Source organism: Calliphora vicina, chromosome 1, assembly GCF_958450345.1.
Source record: "Calliphora vicina chromosome 1, idCalVici1.1, whole genome shotgun sequence".
Taxonomy (NCBI): domain Eukaryota; kingdom Metazoa; phylum Arthropoda; class Insecta; order Diptera; family Calliphoridae; genus Calliphora; species Calliphora vicina.
The window spans coordinates 166,569,827-166,596,328 of record NC_088780.1 but is presented as its reverse complement, the minus strand read 5'-3'; the positions used below and the strand labels follow the sequence as shown (position 1 = coordinate 166,596,328).

The window sequence follows — 26,502 nt, the reverse complement described above, 5'->3', positions numbered from 1 at the left end:
ACTGACTGACTAAACGAAAAAAAATTTATAACAAATGAATAAAAAGAAAAGAAACAAAAATAATATACACTTTTATCATTAGCACTCAGTGACAATTTGTTTATTTTGATATCAAGCAACTTAAATATTTTTTAACCAAATAAACAAGCGACGACTACGATTAAACATATGCGGCACTTGTTAATTGTATCAACTCGTACACAAACATAACATTCATTGCTCTGTAGTACTTACGCTCCCTGCAATAACTAGATGATAAATTATACAAACTGTTCAGTTCAGTTCCTTTGCCGCCTCTTTTGTTACCCACATTTAACAATAAATTCATTATTAGAAGAGGGTTTTTGTTTGTCAGACTACTGAAGTGGTAGTAGTGACCGACGTATACTTAGTTCTCAGCCTAGGTACTTTTTTTGCTATATTTCTTTAACAAACTGAACTGATATCAATTGTCGTAGTAAAAGCAAAATAATAACAAAAACCAACTGTTATCAATCATTTAAATATTTTTTTTAATTTTTTTTTGTATTTATTAAACTGCTCTCTTATTCTCTTTCATAAATTTTATTATTTTTATTAGTTAGTTAAAGAAAAGGTTTGTAAAAATAAACAATATCATACGAGAAACTAAAATGTCTCGAGTATCACTAAAAGTACCAGTGTCAAAAATTACACTGATAAAATTAAGAAAATAGTTAACAAAAATAGTTTTTCATTATATAGAGCAGTGGTAAGCAAATAGAGGCATTTAATTTGAGTCCATATAAGGGTAAAGAATTAAAAATCTGCAACAACATTAAGCAACTAAATGAAATATTTGTATTTTTACACTCTATTGTTTACATTCGGATTGTGTAAGTGTAAATTGACGAAAATCTTCGTAATCTGAACAATATGAACTCGCATTGCTGATATAGAGTTTATGACTTAAAAATGCGGGATTTTTTATATTTTTAGCTTTTCATATACTCATCTTTTGAGGCCAATATCGGATACTCTGTTCAAATAGTAGTCGGATGGGGCAACCACTTCATTCTAAAAAAATTTTAAAAGGTATTGCAACAGGTACCTAGCGTTGTCATGATGGAATATTACGGTTTCATGTCTCGCTTCAAACGAATCAGTTGCGTTCGGTACAGGTTCCCTGTTATGGTCTTTTCAGATTTCAGCAGCTCATAATAGATAGGACCTTTTTGGTCGCACCATATATGGATCATTACCATTGATGGATATTTGGTATTGGTGTCTATTCGGATGGTTGGCCGGGCTTCACATACGATCTCTTACGCTTCGGGGTATCGTAATAGATTCAATTTTCGTCGCAAGTAATGTTTCGATCATTTCGGACACACAAAATCGTCTTTCAACGTCTCTCAGCTTCAAATAATATGGTACCCAATTTCCCTGCATTTGTATGAAGCGTAACCCAAAGAGAGCGTTCTGCATTGATCGAAACAAATAGTAATGGGACGGGGCAAGGTCTGTACAATCAGGCGGATGAAGCAAAACTTCCCAATCACTTCTTTCCAAATAGTTTTTAATATTTATTGAAACATTGTCATGATGGAATATAACGGTTTCATGTCTGGTCGTTTTTCGGCCAATGTTCGCTTCAAACGAATCAGTTGCATTCGATGCAGATTCCCTGTGATGGTCTGTCCAGATTTCAGCAGCTCACAGTAGTTATAACCTTTTTGGTACCACCAAACACAGATCATTACCATAGCGCCATGGATATTTGGCTTTGGTGTTGATTCGACTGGTTGGCCGGCCTTCATATACGATCTCTTACGCTTCGGGTTATCGTAATGTATCAATTTTTCATCGCAAGTAATGATTCGATGTAAAAGCTATTTTCTTTTATAGCGTTTAAGCAGCATTTCGGACACACAAAATCGTCTTTCAAAAACTGTCAGCTTCAAATCGTATGGTACCCAATTTCCCTGTATTTGTATGAGTCCTGCTGCTTGCAAACGTTTTGAAATTGCTGATTGAATAGCTCCCAATTGATGTTGTTTAGTTTTACAACAGTCTTCATACATACAATGGGTCAAAATCGGGACAAATATTTCTTAAAACAAGCACATTTTTTAAAAAATACTAATAAATCTGTAGTTCCAAAAATTATAAAAAACCTGAGAAACAAATACTGCAAAAACTGAACATTTGTGAGGAAGAGTGCGTAAAGCTACTCCAAGACTAGATAATTTAATACCAATAGAGTTTAAGAAATTAAATTTGTAAGACGGCCGAAGGGAAATAGACTGGACCAAAGTTGATATTCAAGTTTGACGATGGCATATAATGGTGTGGTATTGTTTTTAGAGCAAGGTATGAATCACATTCATATCATCCGATTTATACGGAATCTGATACATATCCATTTTAAACGATGTTATGTATCCCTAGTTTGAAAATCCCAGTACCACAGTGACCCCAAAGAGACATCTAGGGTTGTAACCGATTGGTTACAATCCCATGAGCTACGTAGTTTGAAGAGACCAGCCCAATTGTCAGCTGTCAATCCTTTAGAAAGCGGGAAATTGTAGATCGCAAAATACGGACTCAATATTATACCACGAAGGAAATATAATTTAAATTGTATTATAACATTGAAATAAATAAAACTTTGATCCCAACTTAATCTCGAATCCAAATCTGAAATTAGGACATTATAATAAATTTCTCCAAGTGTATTTGTAATACAAATAATATCAGCGCTCTCATTCTCCCGACAAAACAATTTGCCTGTAGCTACTAACACCATAATATTTATTAATAATAATAATAATAATAATGGCAAACTTTTGTTGTTTTTGTTCTTGATTACTTTACAACTACAATTGCACCAATATTCCGAAACAATAATAAAGAAAGAAAGAAGTTCGTGCGATACAAAATACAAAACGTTCGCTACACACTTAGCTACACACACAGCTACATAGCTAGAGCTAGCAGCCAGTCAAGAAATTTAACCAGCTAATAGACAGTCAGTCGGTCGCTCAGTGAACGAACTAACTAACTAACCAGGCAACCAAGCCAAATATTGAGCAAATAATAAATAGTACCTACATATATACATTCAAGTAAAGACATCTAACAGCTGTGTTATTTATTCCCTGACATCAGTTAGTGTTCGAACGTGAATGGAAGTTAAAGCTGTGCGCGCTAAAAAATCGAATGAACATTTTTCTTTTTAATAATTTTTATTATCATTGAAGTCATTCGTTGTACTGTGTCGAGACAGTAAGAGAAGCTCCTTCCAGTTACAACTATATTACTCGTACACTTCTGCTACTCCTCCAAAACATTGCATGTCAGGCAAATGCACTGCCATGCTCTAGAAAAAAAAAGTTAAACGTAATAATGAACTTTATTAAAATAAATTAAATTTCATGAAATAAATAATACAAAAAAAAACACAATTTAAAGATTACAATTAAACAAATACTAAAACAAAACCAAAATCTGTGAAGTGTCAAATGCAAAATATTTTCAAAGAATTTCAAACAATAACAAAAATTAAATTTAATAACATTGAATTAAATAGAGCTGTTGGTGGTTTTTAATTCCAAACGTGTAAAAATTGGTATTTTTATTTGTACTTGTTTTGTTGTAATTTAAATTAAACAAAAAATCCATTCAAAATCACGTTTAGAAATATAAAAAAAATATAATTTTCAAATAAAAAACCAGCGAAAACAAAAATATTCAAAGCACACAACACACACTCACACATTCTATTCGCATTATAAATTTATATAAAATTTACAAAGAAAAAAACTAAAAATCTGCATTAAATAAAAGTAACCGTTAACTCTGCAAACAATAAACGTCAATAATTTAAATGTCATTCAAGACAACACAATAAAACAAACACTTTGACTTGGAGACAACAACAATAACAAACATCAATGGTGGCAATTGTTAAATGAAAATAGCGAGAAAATCGAGTTTAAACTAATTTTTGGCTGTATTAATCATAATCTTGTTTGTTATTAATAAAATAAAGTTTTTTAAGTGTAATTCTTTAAGAAAAAAACCAAAAAAAAACTTGAAGTCATTCAACTAATCCAACAAACGAACAGAGAGTCGACCAGGCAACAAAATAAACCAAGCCAAGCCAACATTACCACCAACCGTCATCATCATCATCATCAACGCTTTTAACTAACAGTCTTTATATTGGATTTTTTCGTTAATAACTAGAAACAACACTAACACACGACTGACTCGCCAATGTTAAAAGCCACAACAACAACTTGTTGTTAACCAACTTTGCTACAAAAACAAGAGTTCTTCCTCTTCTTTAGAAAATCCAACAAAAGAAACTTCAAATAAAAAAAGAAGAAAAAAGCGAAATTTTGTGCTAAAAATATCATTTTTATATACCTACCTTCTTATACATATTTATATTTATTTATATACATAAATATAATATAGCATATAAACCACAACAAAAACAACAACAAAATGGATTACATAGTAAAAGCATACAAAGATTGGAAACTGCATTCACAGGTAAGAATAACTACTACTCCATACAAACAGTAGATATTGAAAAAATTACATACAGTGTCTAACATTACTCATACTGTAACTTTTCTGGTTGTTGTTTTTCTCATCCCAACTTAGGATCCACTAAAATCTTAATTCAAAAATAAACAATGTTAGCAATTCATTTCATAAATTCAGTATTAAAAAAAATAATTCTTTAGCTTCATTCATAGGCTTTCATTTCAATAGAATTCATTCATTATTGAATAAATTCATCACAGAATTCATTCAATTATAACATTTTTATACCCTTCACCTTCATGAGAAGGGTATATATAAGTTTGTCATTCCGTTTTTAATTTCAAAAACATAATTTTCCGACCCTATAGAGTACATATATTCTGGATCCTTATATATAGCAGAGTCGATATAGCCATGTCCGTCTGTCTTTCTTTTGAAATCAACTTTCCGAAGCCCCCAAATAACTTACATACACGATTCATACATCAATATCTCCGGAATTCTTCCGGCTCTGTTGCTATTTAAAATCGAGAAAATCCACAAATAGCTGAGATATAAGTAAAAAACCAGGACAACCTCTATTATATAGACATATGTATATCTAATGATAGATGTTTCAAAGACCTTTGCAACAATGTATATAAGACCATAGTATGTTGGACCTACAATGGGTCAAAATCGGAAAAAAATATTTTGGAACCCGAATATTTTTTTTCACAAGTTTTTTTTCGCTAAATATTAAAAAAAAATTAAAAACCAAAACAAAATCTTTAACATTAAAAAAAAAAAGAATTTGAAAAATTTTAAAAAAACAATTAAAAAATTTTTTTTTTTCAAAAAATTTAAAAAATATCTTTGGAAAAAAAAATTATTTACCTAAAAATATTTAAAATTTTTATTTTGAAGTATAATTTGGTGAAGGGTATAAAGATTCAGCACAGCCGAATATAGCTCTCTTACTTGTTTTAATTCAAATCGAAAGAAAGTTCGAAAGAATTATTTCTTAATTCAATTATCAAATTCAAATAAAATACATACGTTCTTCTAAACTATACCATTAAATCATTCAGCACGAACTAATTCGTTTTCTTAATTCCTTAGTTCTCCAAACGAATTGAATTCATTACTTTGATAATTCATTCATTATAGAATTAATTTTTTATTAAATCATTCAAGTATTCTTTAATTCAAATCCATTACAAAATAGCTTTTATAAAATAAAATCAATTATTTCAATTCAATTTGTAAATGATTTAAACCCAAACAAAAATTAATAAAGAAAGAATATTTTAATTAAATTTGTATTCGATTTGAATGAACAAAAATTGACTAATTCATAGGTTGGATGAATTCTGTTATGAATTAATTAGATAATAATTAGATTTTGGAAATGAATTTTTGAAATTCTGAATTAAGATTTTAGTGAATTAAGCTCGAAGCAGAGCTTTTAGTTTGAAACACTACAAACATTTGTTTAAACTATCAAAAAAATATTAGGACATTATGAAAATATGACCAAATAACATAAATCCCCCAATTATAAAATTAATTAGAAAAAACTTGTCTTAAGCCTACATATTTGTAAAAATTTTAATGTGAAAAAAGATTTTATCAGAAATGAATTTAATGCGTTTGGAGTACTAATGAATTAAATCAACAAATTAATTCGCAAATTAATTCGCAATGAATGCTTTAATTGAATGAACCGTTTCAAGTCAAATATTTGTCACATATTGAACTGGTTTCAATTATTTCATAATTGAATCAAGTATTCATGTGCTCAAAAACAAAATTTTCTGATATTTTCTATTGAATTTTGAGTTTTGAATTTGATAATTTTGACAATTGAATATACAATTTTCGTTATTGGTTGAATTTTAAATACAAAAATTATTGAATAGATAATTTTCGTAATTGAAAATACATTTTTGTTATTTTTTGTGTTCAGATCTGGTCTGGAGAAGGTCAGGTCAGATTTCAGCAGCTCAAAATAGATCCCTTTTTGACTCTACCAAATTCAGATCACCTTAGCGCCATGAATATTACGATCTCTTGTCAACAGACTTACAATTTAAATTCGTCTAAAATCTTAGGCTCGTATCTTTATATTATTGTTTACAGTTATTCCAATCCGATCAATACTTAAAAAAAATATGTATGTATGTCTAGCTATTTATTACAACTAATTTTGAGATTGATTCCACTGTACATTGTAAATACGTAGGTATAAAGTCTTTTAACCGCAACCACAAGCTTTTGATTTTATGAAATTCTTAAAAAAAACGTTTTCAATTTCAGATAATTTTGTAATATCGACTAAACTGAGACATCTGTGCAAATGACTAATAAAGCAAATACTAAAAACACTAAAGAACAAATGTGGGTTAAATGCAATTTGTAAATTTTAACTGATTCTAAGAATTCAACTGATTTTCTAAGATTAAAATAATAAAAGAAGTTTTTGCAAAAAACCCCAAAGAAAAATTCCCCAACTAATATCTCAAAAATGTTAAGAATTTTCTTTGTTAAATTGTATTCACATAAAAATCACGGTAATATTTTTGTAAAATATTTCACTTTAATCAAGACTGGGATTACAAACTAATAAATAAAAATAACCTTTTAATTATTGATAAGACTCTACTTGTTTTGTAAAATCCCAGTTTGTATGACGTATTTTAACATGTTAAATATTGTGTTAGGTTAAGATTTATATTTTAGTTGGAAAGTTTGATACAATTTTAAGATAAATAAATTATAAAAAGGTAAATTAACACAAGGTAAACGTTTACAATTGAAGGGATTAGTGCAATAACTAAATAAATGATAAGTCACACAAACAAATTACAGTAGGAAAGACAATGATTTCAAGTTATTTTTAATACAAACAGCCTAACCACAAAAGGCTTAAGATCTGTTTTAAACCCATAAAGTTGACTATTATTTTAACAAATATTAAACTGAATTTAAAATGTTGTTTTAGTATTTTAAAATAAGCTTTTTGTTTAGAAATTGTATGTACTTTTTGTCGTTCCTTTAAAGTATATATCGCTAATTTGCTGCAACAACGTCATAACTCAAAATCCGGGTGTTTTGAACTGAGTAATAAAAAATATGCGCCGTTATTTAGTATTTCATATAGTTTTATCATTGTTTTTTCGTTGTAAACGTCAAAATTAAAATTCATGTTTTCTCGTATATTTGATAAGTAAAAATTTGGGTTAAATACAGATTAGAAAGATTTTAATATCTACTATTTAAATCAGGTTTTATTTCCGAAATCGCATGATTTGTTGAAAATTCATTTAAAAAATAGTAAAATATCATAAAACAATCAAAGCCGTTTTTCTTGAAACGACTTTTTTTAATTATGACGTTGTTGCAGCAAATGAGCGATATGCTGGGTTCTAATGAAATTCTAAGACGATCTAGCTACGGCCGTCCGTCTGTCTGTTGAAAACACGATAGGAGCTAACTGGCTGATTCCATAAATACTCACTATTGATAAGGTTTGTTTGGTATTAGAAATAGGCAAAATCGGTCCTTGATTTCATCTAGCCACAATACAAATGTCTCCTCGGAATACTGTTTTAGCATACATAAATATGTTGATTATGCGGAAATCCCAATAAAATTTTGCACAAATTAGTTTGTCTGCTTTTACACAGGGCAAGTTTACTTGAAGCAAGTCTCGTCGATTCCCTTTTAAACTTGCTCGTCTGTTTACACACAGCAAGTCTGTGAGCAATTTTGTATGTCAAAACCTAATAGACGCCATATTGAAAATGAGAAAACAAAAGAAATTTGAAGAGACTTGCCAGTACAAGCAAGTGTGTACCCCTCTTCTTTCTTCTTGCCTCTCTCTCCTATAAACTCTAGACTTGCGCAAGAAAAATTGCCCTGTGTAAAAGCAGACTTTGAAGTACTCCGAAATTATACTGTACACAAGGTTGCCAACTCTTCAGCTCAGAAAATGGCTAGATTTTGAATTAAAAATGGCTAGAAATGGCTAAAACCCAAAAATAACTGAATACAAATTCAAAAATATTACATTTCTTGCCCCCATTGCCACGAAGTCTGGTTATGTGTTAACTAATAGTTATACTGACAGTTTTAAACGGCAGTAAAACTATTAGTTAGCACCTAACCAGACTTCGTGTTAATGGGGGTTAGAGATTATAAACAGCTTTAAAAAAGTTTCGAACATAATATTGTCATCAGATTATTTTAACAGTTTTAAAAAGTTTTCGAACATACTTAATAATACAGGTCAACAGCAAAAAAGCTTTTTGTAGTCATCAAATCGATGAAAGCGGGGTAATAGACATGGCAGAACAAATGCATCCATGCCAATCAAACGGTCAAACAATAGAACGAAGCCAAACTACTGGTGGAGGCAGTATCAAAGATGTAAAATTTTTACCGACTTCGTGTTAATGGGGTTTAGCAGATTTAAAGATTGTAATATCAATATTTTTTTTTCCTTTTTGAAACAATTTAGAAGACTGTTTTCATAAAACCAATAATATTCTCATCAAATCATCAACAGACGAATTTGTTTAAAAGGACTGTTTCTTTGTCATTTGATAAAAAATACTGTTTTATTTTTAAAAACTTACAAAAATGTTCAAGAAAAGTATAAAATAAAAAAGGCTAGGACAAAATAAAATGGCTAGATCTTCCGGCTAGATTAAATCTAGCCATTTTTTTATGGCTAAATGAAAATAACATCGCTAGATCTAGCCGGAAAATGGCTAAATTGGCAACCTTGACTGTACAGCATTGGTAGGCAAAAAGAGGCATTTAATTTGTGTGCTCTTTTGGGTAAAAAATAAAATATCCACAACAACATCAAGAAACTGAATGAATTGTGTGTATTTTTACGCTCTTTACGCTCTTTTGTTCACATTCGGGTTGTTTGACGAAAATCATCGTAACCTGAACAATATGAACGCCTACCATGGCTGTACAGTATGGCGAAAATCGGACAACATTTGTCCCTAGTCCCCATACAAAATCCCCCTCAGTAAATTACTTGAATATAAATAATTGTCTTATAATAACTGGACATAAACAAGTTTTATATAAACCTAAATCTTTTTACCAACTTTTGTGAGGATCGGACCATAATAAATGTCAACATTAAAAAAAGAAAATTATTTTGTGGTTAGGCTGGAGGAGGCTTTCTATTATAATGAAATTAACATAAAGTAATGAAATTAACACATAAACTCTGTTTTCCATTACTAGTGGCTTAAAATGTTTTTGCAATAAACACTTCTATTGTTCCATAAGTAATATTTATTAAAATAAATAATTTTTATAAATTTCAACAGTTTTGACTTTTATTTGAATAGTCACACAAACTAAATATAAATAATTTAATTAAATTAAATTTAAGTTGGTTTTGAGACTATTGTCATTCGAGTTTGTTTGAGAGAATGACTCCCGGATACTTGTACTGAATGAAGTCACTGAACCGGTTTAATAATTTCCTATACAAAAATTTTAAACTCGAAAATATGTCATGACACGTCAGATTCAATTAGAGCTTAAGAATGTTTGCTGAGTTCTCAGCAATTGCTGCTTGTAGTTGTATGTAGTAGTAAATTAATTTAATTATAAACTACCTTCGTTCAAACAATTATCTCAACGAATTAAAAACCCCTTAAGAAGAAAAAAAAATACAAATCTCAAATTTATTATATTGTATTATAGACAAGGCCAAAACATGAGATTTAAAGTTTAATAATCTTATTCGTATTCGTAATGAGACGTGCTTAGGAGATGTTTTTTGTTATTTTTTTTTTCAGATTGAGAAGCAACAAAGTTATGATATTTTAAACAAAAATACTTACTATGTATTTATTTAACAATTGTGAGAAATGACAAATTAATTATTGCATTATTATTTTATTAAATGTGCTGTTTTTATGGCCCATACTTTTTTTTATTAGTTTTTCATTATAAATAAATGTTGTTATCAATCAATTGTTTTTTTAGTTTATCATACAAAAAAACACAGAACCACCACTTAAAAAATATTTTATTAAAATTTTTTATGGCAAAATTTGTCAAATGTTAAAAATAGTTGTCGGTATTGTAGATTACAAATCATAATAAAAATGGAACTTTACTGGAAATTATATGTATCATCATCGTATTTTGTTGGGTTGAGTTTTCAATAATCGATTAATGGCAAATAAAGCCTTTTCAATGGTTTGTTCCGTTTTGCATTTTTTTTTCTTTCAACCGAAATTGATAAATTGCTAAAAGTCAACAGTCACTTCCTAACGGGCTTTGTTTGATAAATTGTTTTTTAAATAAATTTTTTTATTAAATTTTTAGTTATAAATTGGATGAGTTCAATTTATAAATAATTTTAGAAAATACGCCCATTTTATAAATCCCAGAATAAACCTTTGAAGAATTTTTTATTAAACATGAAAATTTAAATTGTATTTTTACAAATGTGGGAACTTTTCGGATTTCTTATCTTCGAAACTAAAAGAGTGTTCAACTTAAAAATTTATACAAATATACAAAAGAGTTCCCTGCAGTTCATTGTACTAGTTCCGCCACGTTGAATTTGTTAGCCACTGAGAATTACTACTAGAGAATTTTCAACCCACGCGCAAATTTAATGACTGTGCCAATCTGATCTGATATCTGACTATTGTTTATTACTGAATATGCTGGCGAAATCACCACTTTAGCAGCCACAGTGATCTTGGTTGTTGTACAAATAGTAATATAGATAGTGAAAGGTTTTCAATTGGCAGTTTTCAAACTGCTGGGTTAGGTTATTATAATATAACTTTATGAATATGGGGATTTCATGTCAAGTGAACCAACTTTTGAAATCGATGTCTTCCGATCGGGATGAAATTTGCTGCAAAGTTAGTCAACAAGATTGGTCGAGAACTCTTAGAGGCGGACAAAAAGAGTGTTCACTTTAAAAATGTGAACAAATATAAAATGTAGTTTAGTCAGGAACAAATATTCGGAGTATGACTTAACCCTCTAACCGGCAAGGCTGCCTTTAGGCGGGTATGTTAAATATATGCAATGCTGCTTTATTTGGTTATTTTTCCCGTTATAACTAAATGTAAATATGTGTAAAGAAACAAACAATTTCCTTATTGTGATAAACAAGAACGTGCACTTGTCTTTTGTTTGTTTTTATTCCAACGTATTTCGTTTTTTTTTCAAACAATAACCTGGTATATTATTTTACCTCGAAATAAAATTGGCCGGTTAGAGGGTTAAAAATGCTAGATTTACAAAAGATGGCGTATCTTTTGAACACGGTTTTTGTTTTTATCTGTCATTTATTCTCACTTAGTTATTTAACATTATAGTGTAAACAACAACGTTTTTTTGCTTCGAAAATGTCGAATTTTGTACCAACAAAGCGTCATAAGCGGGAAGTTTTGCTTTACTTCTGTAATTTGAAAAAAAGTGCCGCTGAAGCACACCGTTTGTTCACCAAAACTTATGGTAAATGCGTTCCATCATTTACAACGTTTGTTCGGTCAAGAAGTGGTGACTTTGAAAAAAAAATTGAAGAACAAGAATTGGAGGCATTAATCCATGTAGATTGTTGTCAAACTCAACAAGAGCTTTGCAAAATCAAGCAGCAATTTCAAAACGTTTGCTAGCAGCAGTTTTCATCCAAGCAGGGAAATTGCGTACCATACGAATTGAAGCCGAAAGACCTTGAAAGACGATTTTGCATGTTCCAAATTATGTTTGAACGCTATAAATGAAAATAAATTTTGCACCGAATCATAAGAGATCGTACGTGAAGCCCGACCAACCAGCCGAATCGATACCAAAGCCAAATATCAATGGCGTTAAGGTAATTCTCTATATTTGGTGAGAATAAAAGGTGAAATCGTACCAGACAATCAATGGCATCCTGTACCGAACACAACCAATTTGTTTGAAGCGAGCATTTGGCGAAAAACTCCCAGAATATGCATACACTGTAATATTCCATCATGACAACAATCGGCCACATGTTGCAATACCTGTTAAAAACTATTTAGAATGAAGTGGTAAGGAAATTTTGGCTCGCCTGCTTTATAGTCCACAGCCCGTCCGACTACTTTTTGTTTCGATTCACTTCAGAACATGGTATCCGAAATTGACTTGATTCGTTCTTGGCCTTAAAAAATGAGCAGTTCATTTTGCTCGGAATCCATATGTTGCCAGAAAGATGGGAAAAGGTCATAGCTAACAATGGCCAATTCTTTGCATAAATTTATGTTGTACAAATGTTTTAAATTAAATTGCAAAAATTATATAAAATTCAATATTTTTTAAAAAATTTAAAAAAATTTAGTTTTTGCATTTTATAACTCAAGGATTGACCTTTGAACTTTTGAAAGAAATGTAATTTATTCATTAAATTTTTTTTTGAAATCACTTCTGATAAAATTAACATTTGTGCGTTCTGCTATCGATTTCCGAATTTCTTATTTTATAAAACTATTGACAGATAGACCACGTAAAAAGGCTAATTTGAATGTTTTATGGTCTAAATAATAATCAATAATTTCATTGTTATTTTTAACTATATAATTGCAATTTCCTTTTAAAGTACATTTGAATTCAGTGTTAGTAACTTTTTGTGATATGTACTAAAGACGAACCAGTGTTTATTTATTCTAACATGATTGTTGCAATGACCTTCTTCAGAATATTCTGATTATAATAAATTTTTCAAGAATTTGCTATTTATAGTAAATTTCCCCAGAATTTGCTATTTATATGTAGTTAATTTTTAATTTGCTTATTTCCTCAAACAATTGAACCATATGAACATACTATTACTATCTTAACCTTTTGACGAGCACGGGGACACCGTTGTCCCAACACAAAAATATTGAATAACTAAATAACGAAAAACCGAATGGATTTCATTTTAATTAGTTCCTTATTAATGTGTTTAGATAAAAAACAAACCACATCGGTTACAGCATTTATTTTTTATTGTCTTTGAAAATTGACAATTGTTCAAAAATTTAGTCTTATGATCGTGAAAGGGTTAAGGAATATGTGACATATAGGAAAACGATGGTTTATTATGAAATTCAATATTTAGAATATTGACAATTGATAGACAAGACAACAACTAACTGGTAAATGGTATAAAATATAAATAAATTGTAATTTCTGTTCTTTTAATCGTGCATTTTATATAGTCATTCGTATAAACAAATTTATCTGTTGGATATTAGTAAAAGCAAAAAAAAATAAATAAATAAACAACACGAGACAGTTTCAAGGTTTAGAAACAACAAATTTTCCATTAAATGTACACAGATACTTGGTTTGTTACTGTTGATATTGTTCATATGTATCTACTATATATTTGTACATACTAATGATAAAACAAATCAAAGCAAATTATTTTCACTGCGTCAAAAAACAAAAACTATATATCATTTATTTATATATTCATATCATATGTATTTGTATCTGTATTAAAAAATAATAAGAGTAAAAGAATACATATAAAGAGTTTTAAAAGAGTTAAATCGATTGAGAAGTAGAGAATTAAAATTAAAAGGATTTTTAAAACTGATTCAGGCAATGTAGGTACATATATGTACTTATGTTTAGAAAAACTTCTTAGATTTAGAATGAAAGTTAAACTATGAGTTTCTTTTTTGGAAACTCAGACGACATACAACTATGAAATTAGTACGATATGTATATAAAACCCTTCACCAAATTAAACTTTAAAATACAAAATTTAAAAAAAAAAATTCAAAATTGTTTTTGAAATTTAGTTTTTAATTTTTTTACAATTTTTTTTTTTAATTTTAAAAAAAAATTTTAAATTTTATTATTGAAAAAAATCTATTACAAAATAATTTTTTTGGTAAAAAAAAATTCGGGTTAAATTTTTTTCTCCCGATTTTGACCCATTCTAGGTCCAAATTACTATAACCTTATATACATCGTTGCAATGGACTTTGAAATATCTATCATTAGATATCCATATTGTCTAGATCAAAAATAGGCCAATAATCGAGATATAGATCAAAAATAGGCCAAAAATCGAGGTTGTCACGTTTTTTTTCATATATCTCAGCCATTTTTTCTCGATTTTAAATAGCAACCGAGCCGGAAGAATTCCAGATATATTAATGTATCAATCATGTTTGTAAGTTATTTGGGAATACGGAAAATTGATTTCAATATACAGACGGACATGACTATATAGACTTCAATATCTATAGCAGTGAAATGCAAACTCACACCACTACAGTTTTTAGATATTGTAGTTGTATGAGTTGAGAATTATTCTCTGGCAAAAACAAAAACAAATAGCTGAAATAATGAAATAAACAAGCATAAAAGCGTAACACAACCTGCTTATATCAATGCTCATGCGAGACTGACTGTTTTTATACAATGTGTGTGCTTGCGTACATGTGAAAATAAAAACAAGAGAGCTCATTTGAGAGCTCATTGCATTTCGCTGATCTATAGCGATCCAGAATATATACTTTGTGGGGTCGCAAATGAAAAATGTAGAAATTACAAACGTAATAACAAACTTATATATACATATATACTAGGGTATTCGAATTATTCGATTTTTCTCTTGTTCGAATAAAACGAATAATTCGAATAAGAGATTTTAACTTGTTCGAATAATTGATCACACGTTTAAAATTAAGCGAATTATTCGAATAATTTAATATTTTTTAAAAAAGTAAATAATGAAGTTTTGATATCGGTTTTTTAATGTTTTATTGTTAAAGAAAAACAAAAAAAAACGTTAAAGTTAACAATTCAAGTATTGATAATGTTAAAAAACATTTGAAAACAAAGCACATTATTAAATTTTCAACAAAAATATTCTGATCAGATTAACTCCCGAACAATCTACAAAACTACAAAAGCTAGTTGGACATGATCCTAAATTCAAATACAATATAAACGTATTAAGAACTATTTTATGTCGTTCATTAATTCGGGGTTTAAATTGAATAACTAATTCTTTAGTAAATTAATTATTCACTATTTCTAAATTATTTATAACAAATTGTATAATACATCAAGCTCTATCAACGTTGCCGAATCTTTTCATAATAAAGTGGTCTTGGGGAATTACACAATAAAGGGAATCTGTCCAAAGTCTGTCAACTTATATACATATATTTTAAGATCATGGCCTTCATCTATTTCAATGTAATCATTATACATAAATGTCATCCTCAATATCGCTTTCGACGACCGTTTCAAAATAACATTCTCCATCATATTCAACTCCACTTTAATCTAAGTTAATATTTTGATTATTAATTGAGATTCTTCTAATATTTCGCCAGTTAATTAACAAATATTTTATTCCGAACCATTTATTTTCATTGGTTCAATCCTTAAGTTAAAAATTTGTAAAGATTTGTTTTTAGAATTTTAACTTCTTGCAGTAGTATTTATATATTTATAGAAGGATCTATCGGAACACACATCTACAGTGATCGAAAGTCCCTTTGTCTTTAGTTATTTGTCGAAATTCAGAAACAATACAATTTTTGTGAAAAATTTTAAGCAATTTAATAAATTTAAATATATATGAACATTTATTCGTTTTATTCGATTATTCTACATAAAATTGTTCGAATTATTCGTTATTCGAAAATGGCGATTTTTAAATTGTTCGTAAGAAATTATTCGATTAATCGAACGATCATTAGTCGAATGAATACCTTAATATATACCCTTAACACTCATGATGAAGGCTATAAAAATCATTTAGATAAATAATTTTTATTCCAAATGTCAAGATTACAAATATTTTGGTCAAACGCACGTTTTTATCTCAAGACAATAAACATAAAATTAGGTTCTTCTTAAAACGTGCAATAGTGTTGCTTTCTTATCACAAAATTATTAAATTTACAAATTGATAGACAAATTTCGTTTGGACAAATTACATCTAAACAAGAATTAATTCCGTATTTAGCTTCTTCAGAAAAAGTAAAATGTAAATTTCTTTCAGAATGAAACCACTTTCAGTTTTTAAAGTGGAATTGATATTTCATTGTAACTATGTATTTGTTTTTCTAAATCAATTTCTGTACCAAAAACGTCTCATTAAAACGTCAGAATTATTAAATATTTTTGGAATTAATAAATTACACTGAATCTGAGAACCTAAAACGAAATCGATCGGAATAAAAACTACGGAATTGAAACCATTCCGAACAAAATGTGTGAGGCCTCTCATAATATTCATATTATTCACAAAATAAATAAATTCGAATTTACCATGAGTGGCAAGGGTATATATAAGTTTGTCATTCCGTTTGTAATTTCTACATTTTTCATTTGCGACCCCACAAAGTATATATATTCTGGTTCGTTATAGATAGCGAAGACGATATAGCCATGTCCGTCTGTATGTTGAAATCAACTTTCCGTAGCCCCTAAATAACTTACATACATGATTTATACATCAATATGTCGGGAATTCTTCCGGCTCGGTTGCTATTTATCGACAAATCGGCCCAAAAATGGCTGAGATATAAGAAAAAAACCGGGAAAACCTCGATTGTTTGTCTATTTTTGATCTATATCTGGATTACTAGTTCATTAATATAGACAATATGGATATCTAATGATAGATATTTTAAAGTCCATTGCAACGATGTATATAAAGCTATAGTAAGTTGGAGCTACAATAGGTCAAAAAAAATTTTAACACGAATTTTTTTTGTCATAATTTATTTTTCAAAAATAAAAAATTTTTAAAAATTAAAAAAAAATTTGGAAAAAACTTTTTAAAAAACAATTTCGAACACAAACAATTTCAATAAACTTTTTTCTAAAAAAATTTCCAAAAAAAATTTAATTTTGTTTACCTAAAAATATTTAAAATATTTTTCAGTATAATTTGGTGAAGGGTATCTAAGATTCGGCACAGCCGAATATAGCTCTCTTACTTGTTTTATAGTGTTTTTGTTCAATGAACCATTAAATATTAAATGCAATATCAATATGACTGTTTTAATTTAAAAATCTATAACATTTAAAGTGTTTGTTTAATAAAAAAAAGAAAATAAATATGTAGTATGCAGTAGCAACAACAACAAACAAACAAAAAACAAATCGAAACTAGGTATTTGAAATTAGTTTGTACTATTATTTAATGTTTAATTAAAACAGTGAAAACAATTATTTAATATTTATACAATGTTTTCAATGCATAATGCAGCGGCATATTAAATTAAGTAAACGTACATATTGATTTATTTCTCTTTTTTACTTGTTAACTAATAAAAAAAAAACTTTAAAACTAATTTAAATAAATAACAATAACAATAATATTTCTTTTGTAAAGTAATCAATTTTAAATGAAAAAGTCATAGATATTTATTATACACATGTAAATACCTACATTTATACATTATGCTAATTGTACATACGACTCTTTATTTTTACTTACTTTTTTTCGTTATTGTAGTTTTCGTCTGATTGAAATGTCTCGGAGCTCTCAGTTGACAACAAAAATGCTTAGTTATTGTTGTTGTTGCTATCACTTTTTATACATTTGTTTGTATGTATGTTTTTCTTATTGTTGTTCTATTTTTTTAACATTCTTGTAATTATGAGACAACAACCGGTACTTTAATAACATTTACTCTATTGGGGCAAACACCCTTCCTCTTTTGCACCCCCCACACACTCCTTCTCTTCTAACTGTTAACACGGAAATCACAGTAGATCTCTTTTTCTTTATAAACAAAGAATCGCACACACAAAATAAGGCAGTAGAAAAAAATGAAAAAAAAATTAACACGTCTAACGATTGAATGGAATGAATTTACAAAGAACTTTTAATATCGTCTGTTTAAATGGAAATTACTAATAAAATAAATTTATTAGGTATAAATTACTTAATTAAATCATTGTTTCCAGCAATAAATAGATTTAATAATATTTAATATGGATTTTCCACATGTTTTTGATAGGGCCCGGGTTTTTTGTTTATCGTGAGATCCTGGTTATCACCATATACATATTTTATATAATTTATTAATTTTTATTTTTTTATGCATTTTATCGAACGGTTACCTTAGATTTTCGAAACATAAAAAATTGTTTGTCTGTCTATATTGCCTATTATCTCATTTCTAATAGAAAAAGTAAGAGTGATATATTCCGCTGTACAGATATATTCCGCTGTACCAAAGTACAAAACAAATTGTTGGTGAAATAAAATTTGTTGAGAAAAATTAGCTTTTTTTGTTGGAAAAATTAATTGTTGGTGATACAAATTTTTTTGTGAAAAAAACTTGTTGAAAAATTGTGAAAAATCGAGGTCGTTTTTTTAATTAGCATCTTAAGTTGGACTATAGCGGATATATTGATGTATTAATCATGTATATACATATGTAAGTTATTTTGGGGCTTTGGAAAGTTGATTTCAACACCCAGACACACATGAATATATCGACTCCGCTATCTATCTATACTTTATGGGTCGCAAATAAAAAATGTGGAAATTGCTAACGGAATGGCAAATTTTACACTCATGGTGAAGGGTATAATTATAAATTAAATCTAATTTTTAACATATGTATGTGGGTATTTTGATTTATAATCATAAACATGTTTCTTTGTTTTAAAAGGAATATACATATATATAAAAAATGTATTAATATGTATTTTGTTATTGTGTATGCAAGTGCAATTGTAACAAATAAACAAATTGAAATTAAATTCAAACATAAATATTCGTTTTTGTATAAACAATACTCATATTCACATATTAAATTGAAAATTTATTTTTTTAATTTGTTTATATTTATTACAGTATATGTACCTATAAATACTACATGAGTACAATAAATGCATTAATACCTATTCATTTTATATAGGGGGCTTAAATTCAGAAATGTTTTGTAATTGTTAGTTGTTATTATAAATTAAAATTTAAAAAAAAAACACGAAAATGAAGGCCAATTTTAAGACGCCACCATCATATATTAAATATATGTATATATTTTTTTTAATAACAACTAACTAATGTACCTGTTTCAACACGTATGCCAGAAGTCATGAGTTAAAATTATATTTTTTATAATTGTTGATAAGAAGAAGGCATTGTCTTTTATTGTAAACACAAAAGGGGTTTAAAGTTTTCAATTTGTTTATAATTTACCTACCTGTATTTGATGAAAATTTATAATGATTAAGTAGGTATTAAAGTTTTCTCAATTATTTTTGAAAAGTTAATACTGTTTGCTTTATTGTGGAAATGACGTAAATTAAATTAAGTTTTTGTCAATTCGGTGGATTTTCAATTAATATTCTTACTTTTTTATTACAATAAAAAATAGGTAATATTGAGTAAATTGAAAATGTGTTTTTCTTTTGTTATGAAATTATATTCCAACCTGCCATTGTATTTGTTGCTGATAAATTATCATAAAGTTAATCGAATTAAATTATAGTCATACTTACCACCCCATTAATAAAACAAAGCATCAACAGGAATAATATTGACAATTAGACAGATCCACGTTTGTGAAACAAATTAATTATTTGCTCAGTATGAAAACAATACATGTACTATAAAATATAGATACATAGTATGTACATATGTATGTATCTATACAAATGCACAAACATATTTATATTAAATTTTCTTCTTTCTTTATTTTTGCCTTAAACAGGTTTTATCCAGTTAAATTGGTGTGTATACATTAACTATCACGTGAAATTAGAACGAAAGAAAAAACACACAATTCACTTTTTATTGCCAATTCATTAATTGTTTATTATTAAAGATTTCATGAATAAAAGATAACTGCAAAGATGAGAATAACAGTAGATGTAAATAAAAATAACTAAACCAAAACAAAACCTCAAAAGCAAAACGTATTTTCAAAATAACCGTTATATTGTTTGCATCACAATTTAAAGAAAACTTGGCATTACTTTTTCTCTATAACCATTCATTTGTATATCTGGCATTACTGTACCAGCTGTTTTCTCCTTTTGTTTTAAATGTCAGACGTCAGTCTGGTTTTTTTTTTGTCATTTCAGTTAAGTGAAGGGTTTTGTTTTGGTTTCTCGCTGAATATATATCCATTTAAAAAATTTAATTGTTATAAAAAATTATTTAAATAAAACGTTTTTAAAGTAAATTTTTAATAAAACGTATTCATAAAATATATATTGCATAAAAATAAATTTAGTTTATTGTCTGTGAAAGTGTGTAAGTACAGAAAAACGAGTGAATTGTTTTGAAATGAAGCTGAGGAGTGGGGAAGTTACAGAAAAAGTGAATGGGTTCATTTATTTTTTGTTGTAAATTTGAACTAATTTTTTTCTTCTAATATTTACCAATAGTGGTTGTGTATAGTAGAAAACTAGGCAAAAGTAAAAAAAAAAATAGCTATAAATAAAATTTCTTTGTTAATTATGTGATTTAAAACTAAACTAAAAAATAATGTAAAAAGTTGTAACTCAAATTGTAATTAAAAACTGCGCAGTCACATGACGTCACAAAATACAATTAATATATTTCGAACAGTATTCAATTGTTTTCTATTATTAATATTATTTGTGGTCGTATATTTTTGCTGGTTTTATCATCATCACCAATTAATTTGTTTATAATATGTGTTGTACATTTAATTTAATTGTGACTTTCTCTTTTGTCTGTGTGTTTCTTTGCAGTTCCATGAAATTGTTCCCGATATGGATGATGAATTTATGTTCAATGAAAAACAATCAATACGCGAATCTGCACGTTCTCTAAAGAAATACGGCAGCACTTGCTGTAATCATCAGATACGCAACAATGAGACCCTGGTGCGACATGATGTCGAGAAAACCGACACATTACAGGGCATTGCTCTAAAATATGGTTGCACTGTAAGTAGTAGTTGTAGGAGCCTTTTTTCAAATTAATTTTTATTATATACACCATTATTGTTTTAAAATAATTATTATATTATCAACAGCGATAATTACAGAAATTATAAGAAACAATTGCCGTTGATGTTTTTGTATAAAAAAGTATACATATTATTAGTATTATTGAAGGAGAGGGTATCAATTTAATTGTATTCGGTTGATTTATTGTTTATTTAAACACATGTACTTAATTTATTTATTAAATTCTAGTTGTTTTCATTATGTATGCATATCTGTACCTATTGTTAAATTATATTATATAGTCGCTGTTGTTAGGTATTGTAATTTCCTTTATCTTTATACTATCTAAAGTTTACTCTTTTCAATTTCCCTAGCACTTAATGAAATTTCTCATACTAGTTGCTCTAACGTTGATATCACTTTGCAAACTATTTGATGATGATGATCAGTGGTCGGCACTCGTAGCCACCTAGGACAGAACATGATCGTTTATTTACTTATAAACGACACGTATATCAGAAAATTTTATACAAATTATGAAATAAGAAACGAAAGCAACAGCGAAATAATATGTTATGTATTATTATAATCCTTATATCATGTTTTCTCTTTGCCGACCAGTGATTCCGTAAAATGTTGTTGATCATCAAGTTTCTTTATTTGCTTTAAAATTTCTAAGAAATACCTATAAAATAATTTGCACTCAGAAATATTAGAGTAGTTTTCTACAGTAATTATTCGCTTTGTACCAAAATTCTTTAAAAATGTATCGCTTTCGCAGTAAATTATGGCTTTAGCAAAATAATAAAATTTTATTAGCAAAAAATTTAAATTGATCCATAGATTTGTCTTTATTTACATAATAAATAACTATAGCTGTGAGTGAAGTGCTCCACTCTATTGTAATTTGTATTTAAAATGAAATTTGTATAACAATTGTTTATTTAAATACCATATGCTGCGAACAATGCATGACAGTGTTTATTTTAGAACAAAAACGTTTGTCTTATTTAACTACTCAAATGTTTAGATAAGATTTTGTTAACAAAAACAAAATTAAATTGTCTAGAAGACAGAAAAGAACAACAAAAAAATGTCAAAGATTTAAATCACGAGTTTTAATCAAAACTTTGTATCTAAAACTAAAGAAGAAGATTTGTCATTTTTTGTGTTCATAAGTAAATAAATATATGTATTTAGCTTATCATGATCGTAACAACTACAGCCTAAACAAATAAAACAAAATATCTAGTTCTAATAATGCATTTAAAGCAATTGTAAAACTTTAAAGTATACCAAACAATGTTATACTAGCATAAGTAATAAATAAATATTGTACAGTATTATTACTATTTAAGGTATGATTTATGAATAGACTTGTAAGTTGATGGTTTAAATGCCAAAAATAATAAATAAATAAATTAAGTTTATTTATTTCATTGGAATTTATGAGAAAGATTTGATTTGTTGTTTAAAACAAACATCAATCAATCAGTTTAGCTGACAGTTATCAATATTAATACAATGTTTTATTTTATTTTATATTTATATGTATTGTTGTGATCTTTAATATACCGCCAGAATTAATTATATAATTAAAATCAAATTAATAATGAATGTATTTCTATTGTTTTTAATTCTTTTGCAGACTGAACAAATACGCCGAGCTAATCGTTTATTTGCCTCAGACAGTTTGTTTTTACGTCAATTTCTATTAGTACCCGTTGAGAAATCTTCCCCCTATTATCCGAATGCTTCAACAAATGAAAATGAGAATAATTTACACAATATCATGGAGAATGTCGTTGTGAGCGGCGGCGATCCTTTAAATTGTACTTCATCCTCAACCTTATCCTCAGCCTCTGCCTCGTCGTCGTCCATGTGTAGCGACAGTAATCCACGTCCTGCCGCCTTACCCACCCGACCCTATTCCATAGCTGGCGAACTGTTAGTGCAGAGCAATGACGATGAATCCACTTTGAGTAATTGCAATAATGGCAATAACAAACAAAGTAAATCATTGGATTCGGTGGCTGCAGTAATGACGCCCGAGGAAGAAAGCAGACGCAGTATAAATGAGTTTTTAAGCAAAATTGATAATACAATTTCAGAGTCACGCAAATACGTGGAAAAGTCAAAAGAGTAAGTATGCTTTTTTTTTGGAAAAAAACTCATAATATTACGTATAGAAAATTATGGCTTCTGCATGATCGTTATTTTCATTAGAAATTTATCACTTCCAAAATCAATAACGAATTAGACTAGATGAAAAAAACAACAGTTTGTTCGGCTGTGTCGAATCTTATATACTATTACGTTTTTACCTTTTAAAACCGGTGGTTAATTACAAATAAAAGCAGTTTAGTAGTTTAAAATTGTAACAACTATTTATTTATTCAAATTTACACAACAACTTAGTCACTCTCTTTTCATACACACACTGGTAATACAGTTGACGTTACACTAACTGACTGCAATTTTCTGTTACTATTTACATACACAGTACCATCTTCTAGTAGTTTCATGAATTATACATGCATATGTGGGCAGCTATGTTAATGTTAGCAGCTTTAACAGTTAATGTTGTTATATTTACAAACAATGTTAATAACATCGTGTTATCGACATTGTTGATAAGTTGAAGTTTCGGGCAATGGAAATACAAAATTTATGGTGAAAAAAAAATCGGGTTAAACTATATTTTTCCCGATTTTGATCCATGTCTATCATTAGATACCCATTAACTTAGAAATCCAGATATACATTAAAAATCGGGGTATTTGTGGTTTTTTGCTTATATCTCAGCGGGACTATAGGGGATATATTGATTTATCAATCATGTATGTAAGTTATTTGAGAGCTTGGGAAAGTTGATTTGAACAGGCAGAGGGACATGGCTATATCGACTCTGTTAAAGGGTCGCAAATGAAGATCAAGGGTATAAAAAGAGCTTATATCTCGGGCATTTATGGAACGATTTGGATGATTCCTTCAACAAAGATAATTCCGAAAGCATTTCTTATAGATTTCAGTGTTCTAGTTCTATGTATTACCAGGGAGCTTAAATTTGTGTGTAAATTGCTGGTAAAAAAATCGTTATCGTTATGCTAGATTAAAATGTTTATGTAAAATTTAAGTTTAATCATAATTTTTAATCTTTTTTTTTGTATTTTTTTACAGAACGATCTCTAATCAGACTGATGATGATTTATTTGTTGCCACCGATGTTGTGCCCCGTCGACGTAATAACAATTTAAATAATTCCTATAAAAAACAACAAAATCAACAGCCTCATCACATACGCCACAGTTCGACTGGTAGTAATTCCGATACCGCCCAATTGTTAAATACAACACAATTAAGAAAAGTTCAAAACTCTTTAAAAAAGTTAGAGAAACAACAAGATGATTTCTTTGAATTGTAGCATACTAGTACTATTAATAAGTTTACAATCAACAAAATTAACAATAACAACAATACTGAAATTTTAATATTGTAAATTAAATACAATTTTAAGCAGTTTATTATTACTATTATTATTATTTTACTTAATTAATTATACTTATACAATTGTATTGTTGTTTTTATTTTTCAAATAACATAATCATAATATTAACTAAGTAGCTACAACAAACAACAAATATTTAGCACCATTTCACCTACAGATTATGTACTCTAGGAACACAAACAAAACACCAAACAAACACTCACTACTTAAATTGTAATCGTTGGCGATTTTTTTGATTGTAAATAATCCAATGATTTATTTTCAATATTTCTGCTATAATTTCTTTATTTATGACTTGAAAAATGTTGACTGTGTTCTTTATTGTTATTATTTGGAATTTTTGTTTTGATTTGATATCGCAAAAAAGATTATAAATTTGAAAAAAAATAAAATAAATATTTGATGGCAGTATTTGTGGTTACAAAATAAAATATGTATAAAAGAGAAAATGAATTCTTAAAAAAATGAAAATCAATTAAATAATAAAAGGTCTTCTTATATTATTTAGCAATATGTGATGTAAAGAACAGAAGAAAAATTATTGTATAAACATGTTATAAACTTGACTTGCAGCTTTTTATCTTTAATTTTTTTCTTTTTAACATTATCCTAGTTTAATTTAATTTAAATGTATACCTATATATATATTATATTATATTTTAGTTTTTTACTCTGTACTACTTTAGTTTAAACTTGTAAAAATTTAAATTCAACTTTCATTCAAATCCCTTTACATTTCCTTTGTCAAAACTACATGAGTACCTTTCATAATCATTTTCACTTACTCTTTCCATTTATTATCTTTTTTTTTATTAAATAAAGTATTAATTTTTATTATACACATTACCCAACAGGCTTTTCTTTAATTTTATTAACAGTTTAGATTTTGTTTAGAATTTTAATTTGACTGACAAAGTTTTGAATTATCTATAATATATGTAGTTAGTTTTATAAACGTAAATTCTTTACAATCCAATCTAAACGCACCAAAATTTATCTTTTAGGGAAATTATCTGTATGTGTTATTATTGGTATTTTGATTTAAAATTTGTTACTATAATTACTAAAATATTACTTAATGGTCGTGAAGGAAAAAGAGTTTTTTTTTGAAAAAAAAAACAACTAATGGGATGGATATTTTAATAAAATTATGTATGTACTGGCATTATTTATCTACAATAATGTAGTGTATTCTTGAAAATGCTCCACCTCCTACTTATCTGTTGAATGTTAAATATGTGAATGTATATTTTATAATATATACTTAAAATATTTAATAAAATGCATACAAAATTATACGTAAATTATCGAGTTTTACTCTTTCTTTAAGAATGGCATACATTTTCTCTGTGGTAAGTGATTGTGATTACGTTCGTTAATGCAGTAAATTAGTGTATCACAGATACAACAGATAACTAATTAATTTAGCTATGGTTGCTAAAATTTGCGTCATCACTGCCAACAATTTGCTTTAAAACAAGTAGAGAGCTACATATATTCGGCTGTGCCGTATCTTATATATACATATACATAATTTAAAATAAAAATTTTAAATATTTAAA

At 28.0% G+C, this 26,502-nt stretch overlaps 1 protein-coding gene across 2 annotated transcripts; it reads left to right on the top strand.

Moving 5' to 3' along the window:
* Nucleotides 1-4,062: 4,062 nt before the first annotated feature.
* On the top strand, nucleotides 4,063-26,248 carry red (LysM peptidoglycan-binding domain-containing protein red). Of its 2 annotated transcripts, none has more exons than XM_065498079.1 (4): nucleotides 4,063-4,521; nucleotides 21,232-21,429; nucleotides 23,081-23,574; nucleotides 24,613-26,248. In XM_065498079.1, exons 1-4 carry the CDS (start codon nucleotides 4,474-4,476, stop codon nucleotides 24,854-24,856), a joined length of 984 nt encoding a protein of 327 aa, XP_065354151.1. In that variant the 5' UTR covers nucleotides 4,063-4,473; the 3' UTR covers nucleotides 24,857-26,248. The 2 variants fall into 2 exon arrangements, with proteins under 2 accessions (XP_065354151.1, XP_065354152.1); XM_065498080.1 differs by lacking the exon at nucleotides 4,063-4,521 and adding an exon at nucleotides 20,620-20,767.
* The last annotated feature ends 254 nt before the right edge of the window (nucleotides 26,249-26,502 follow it).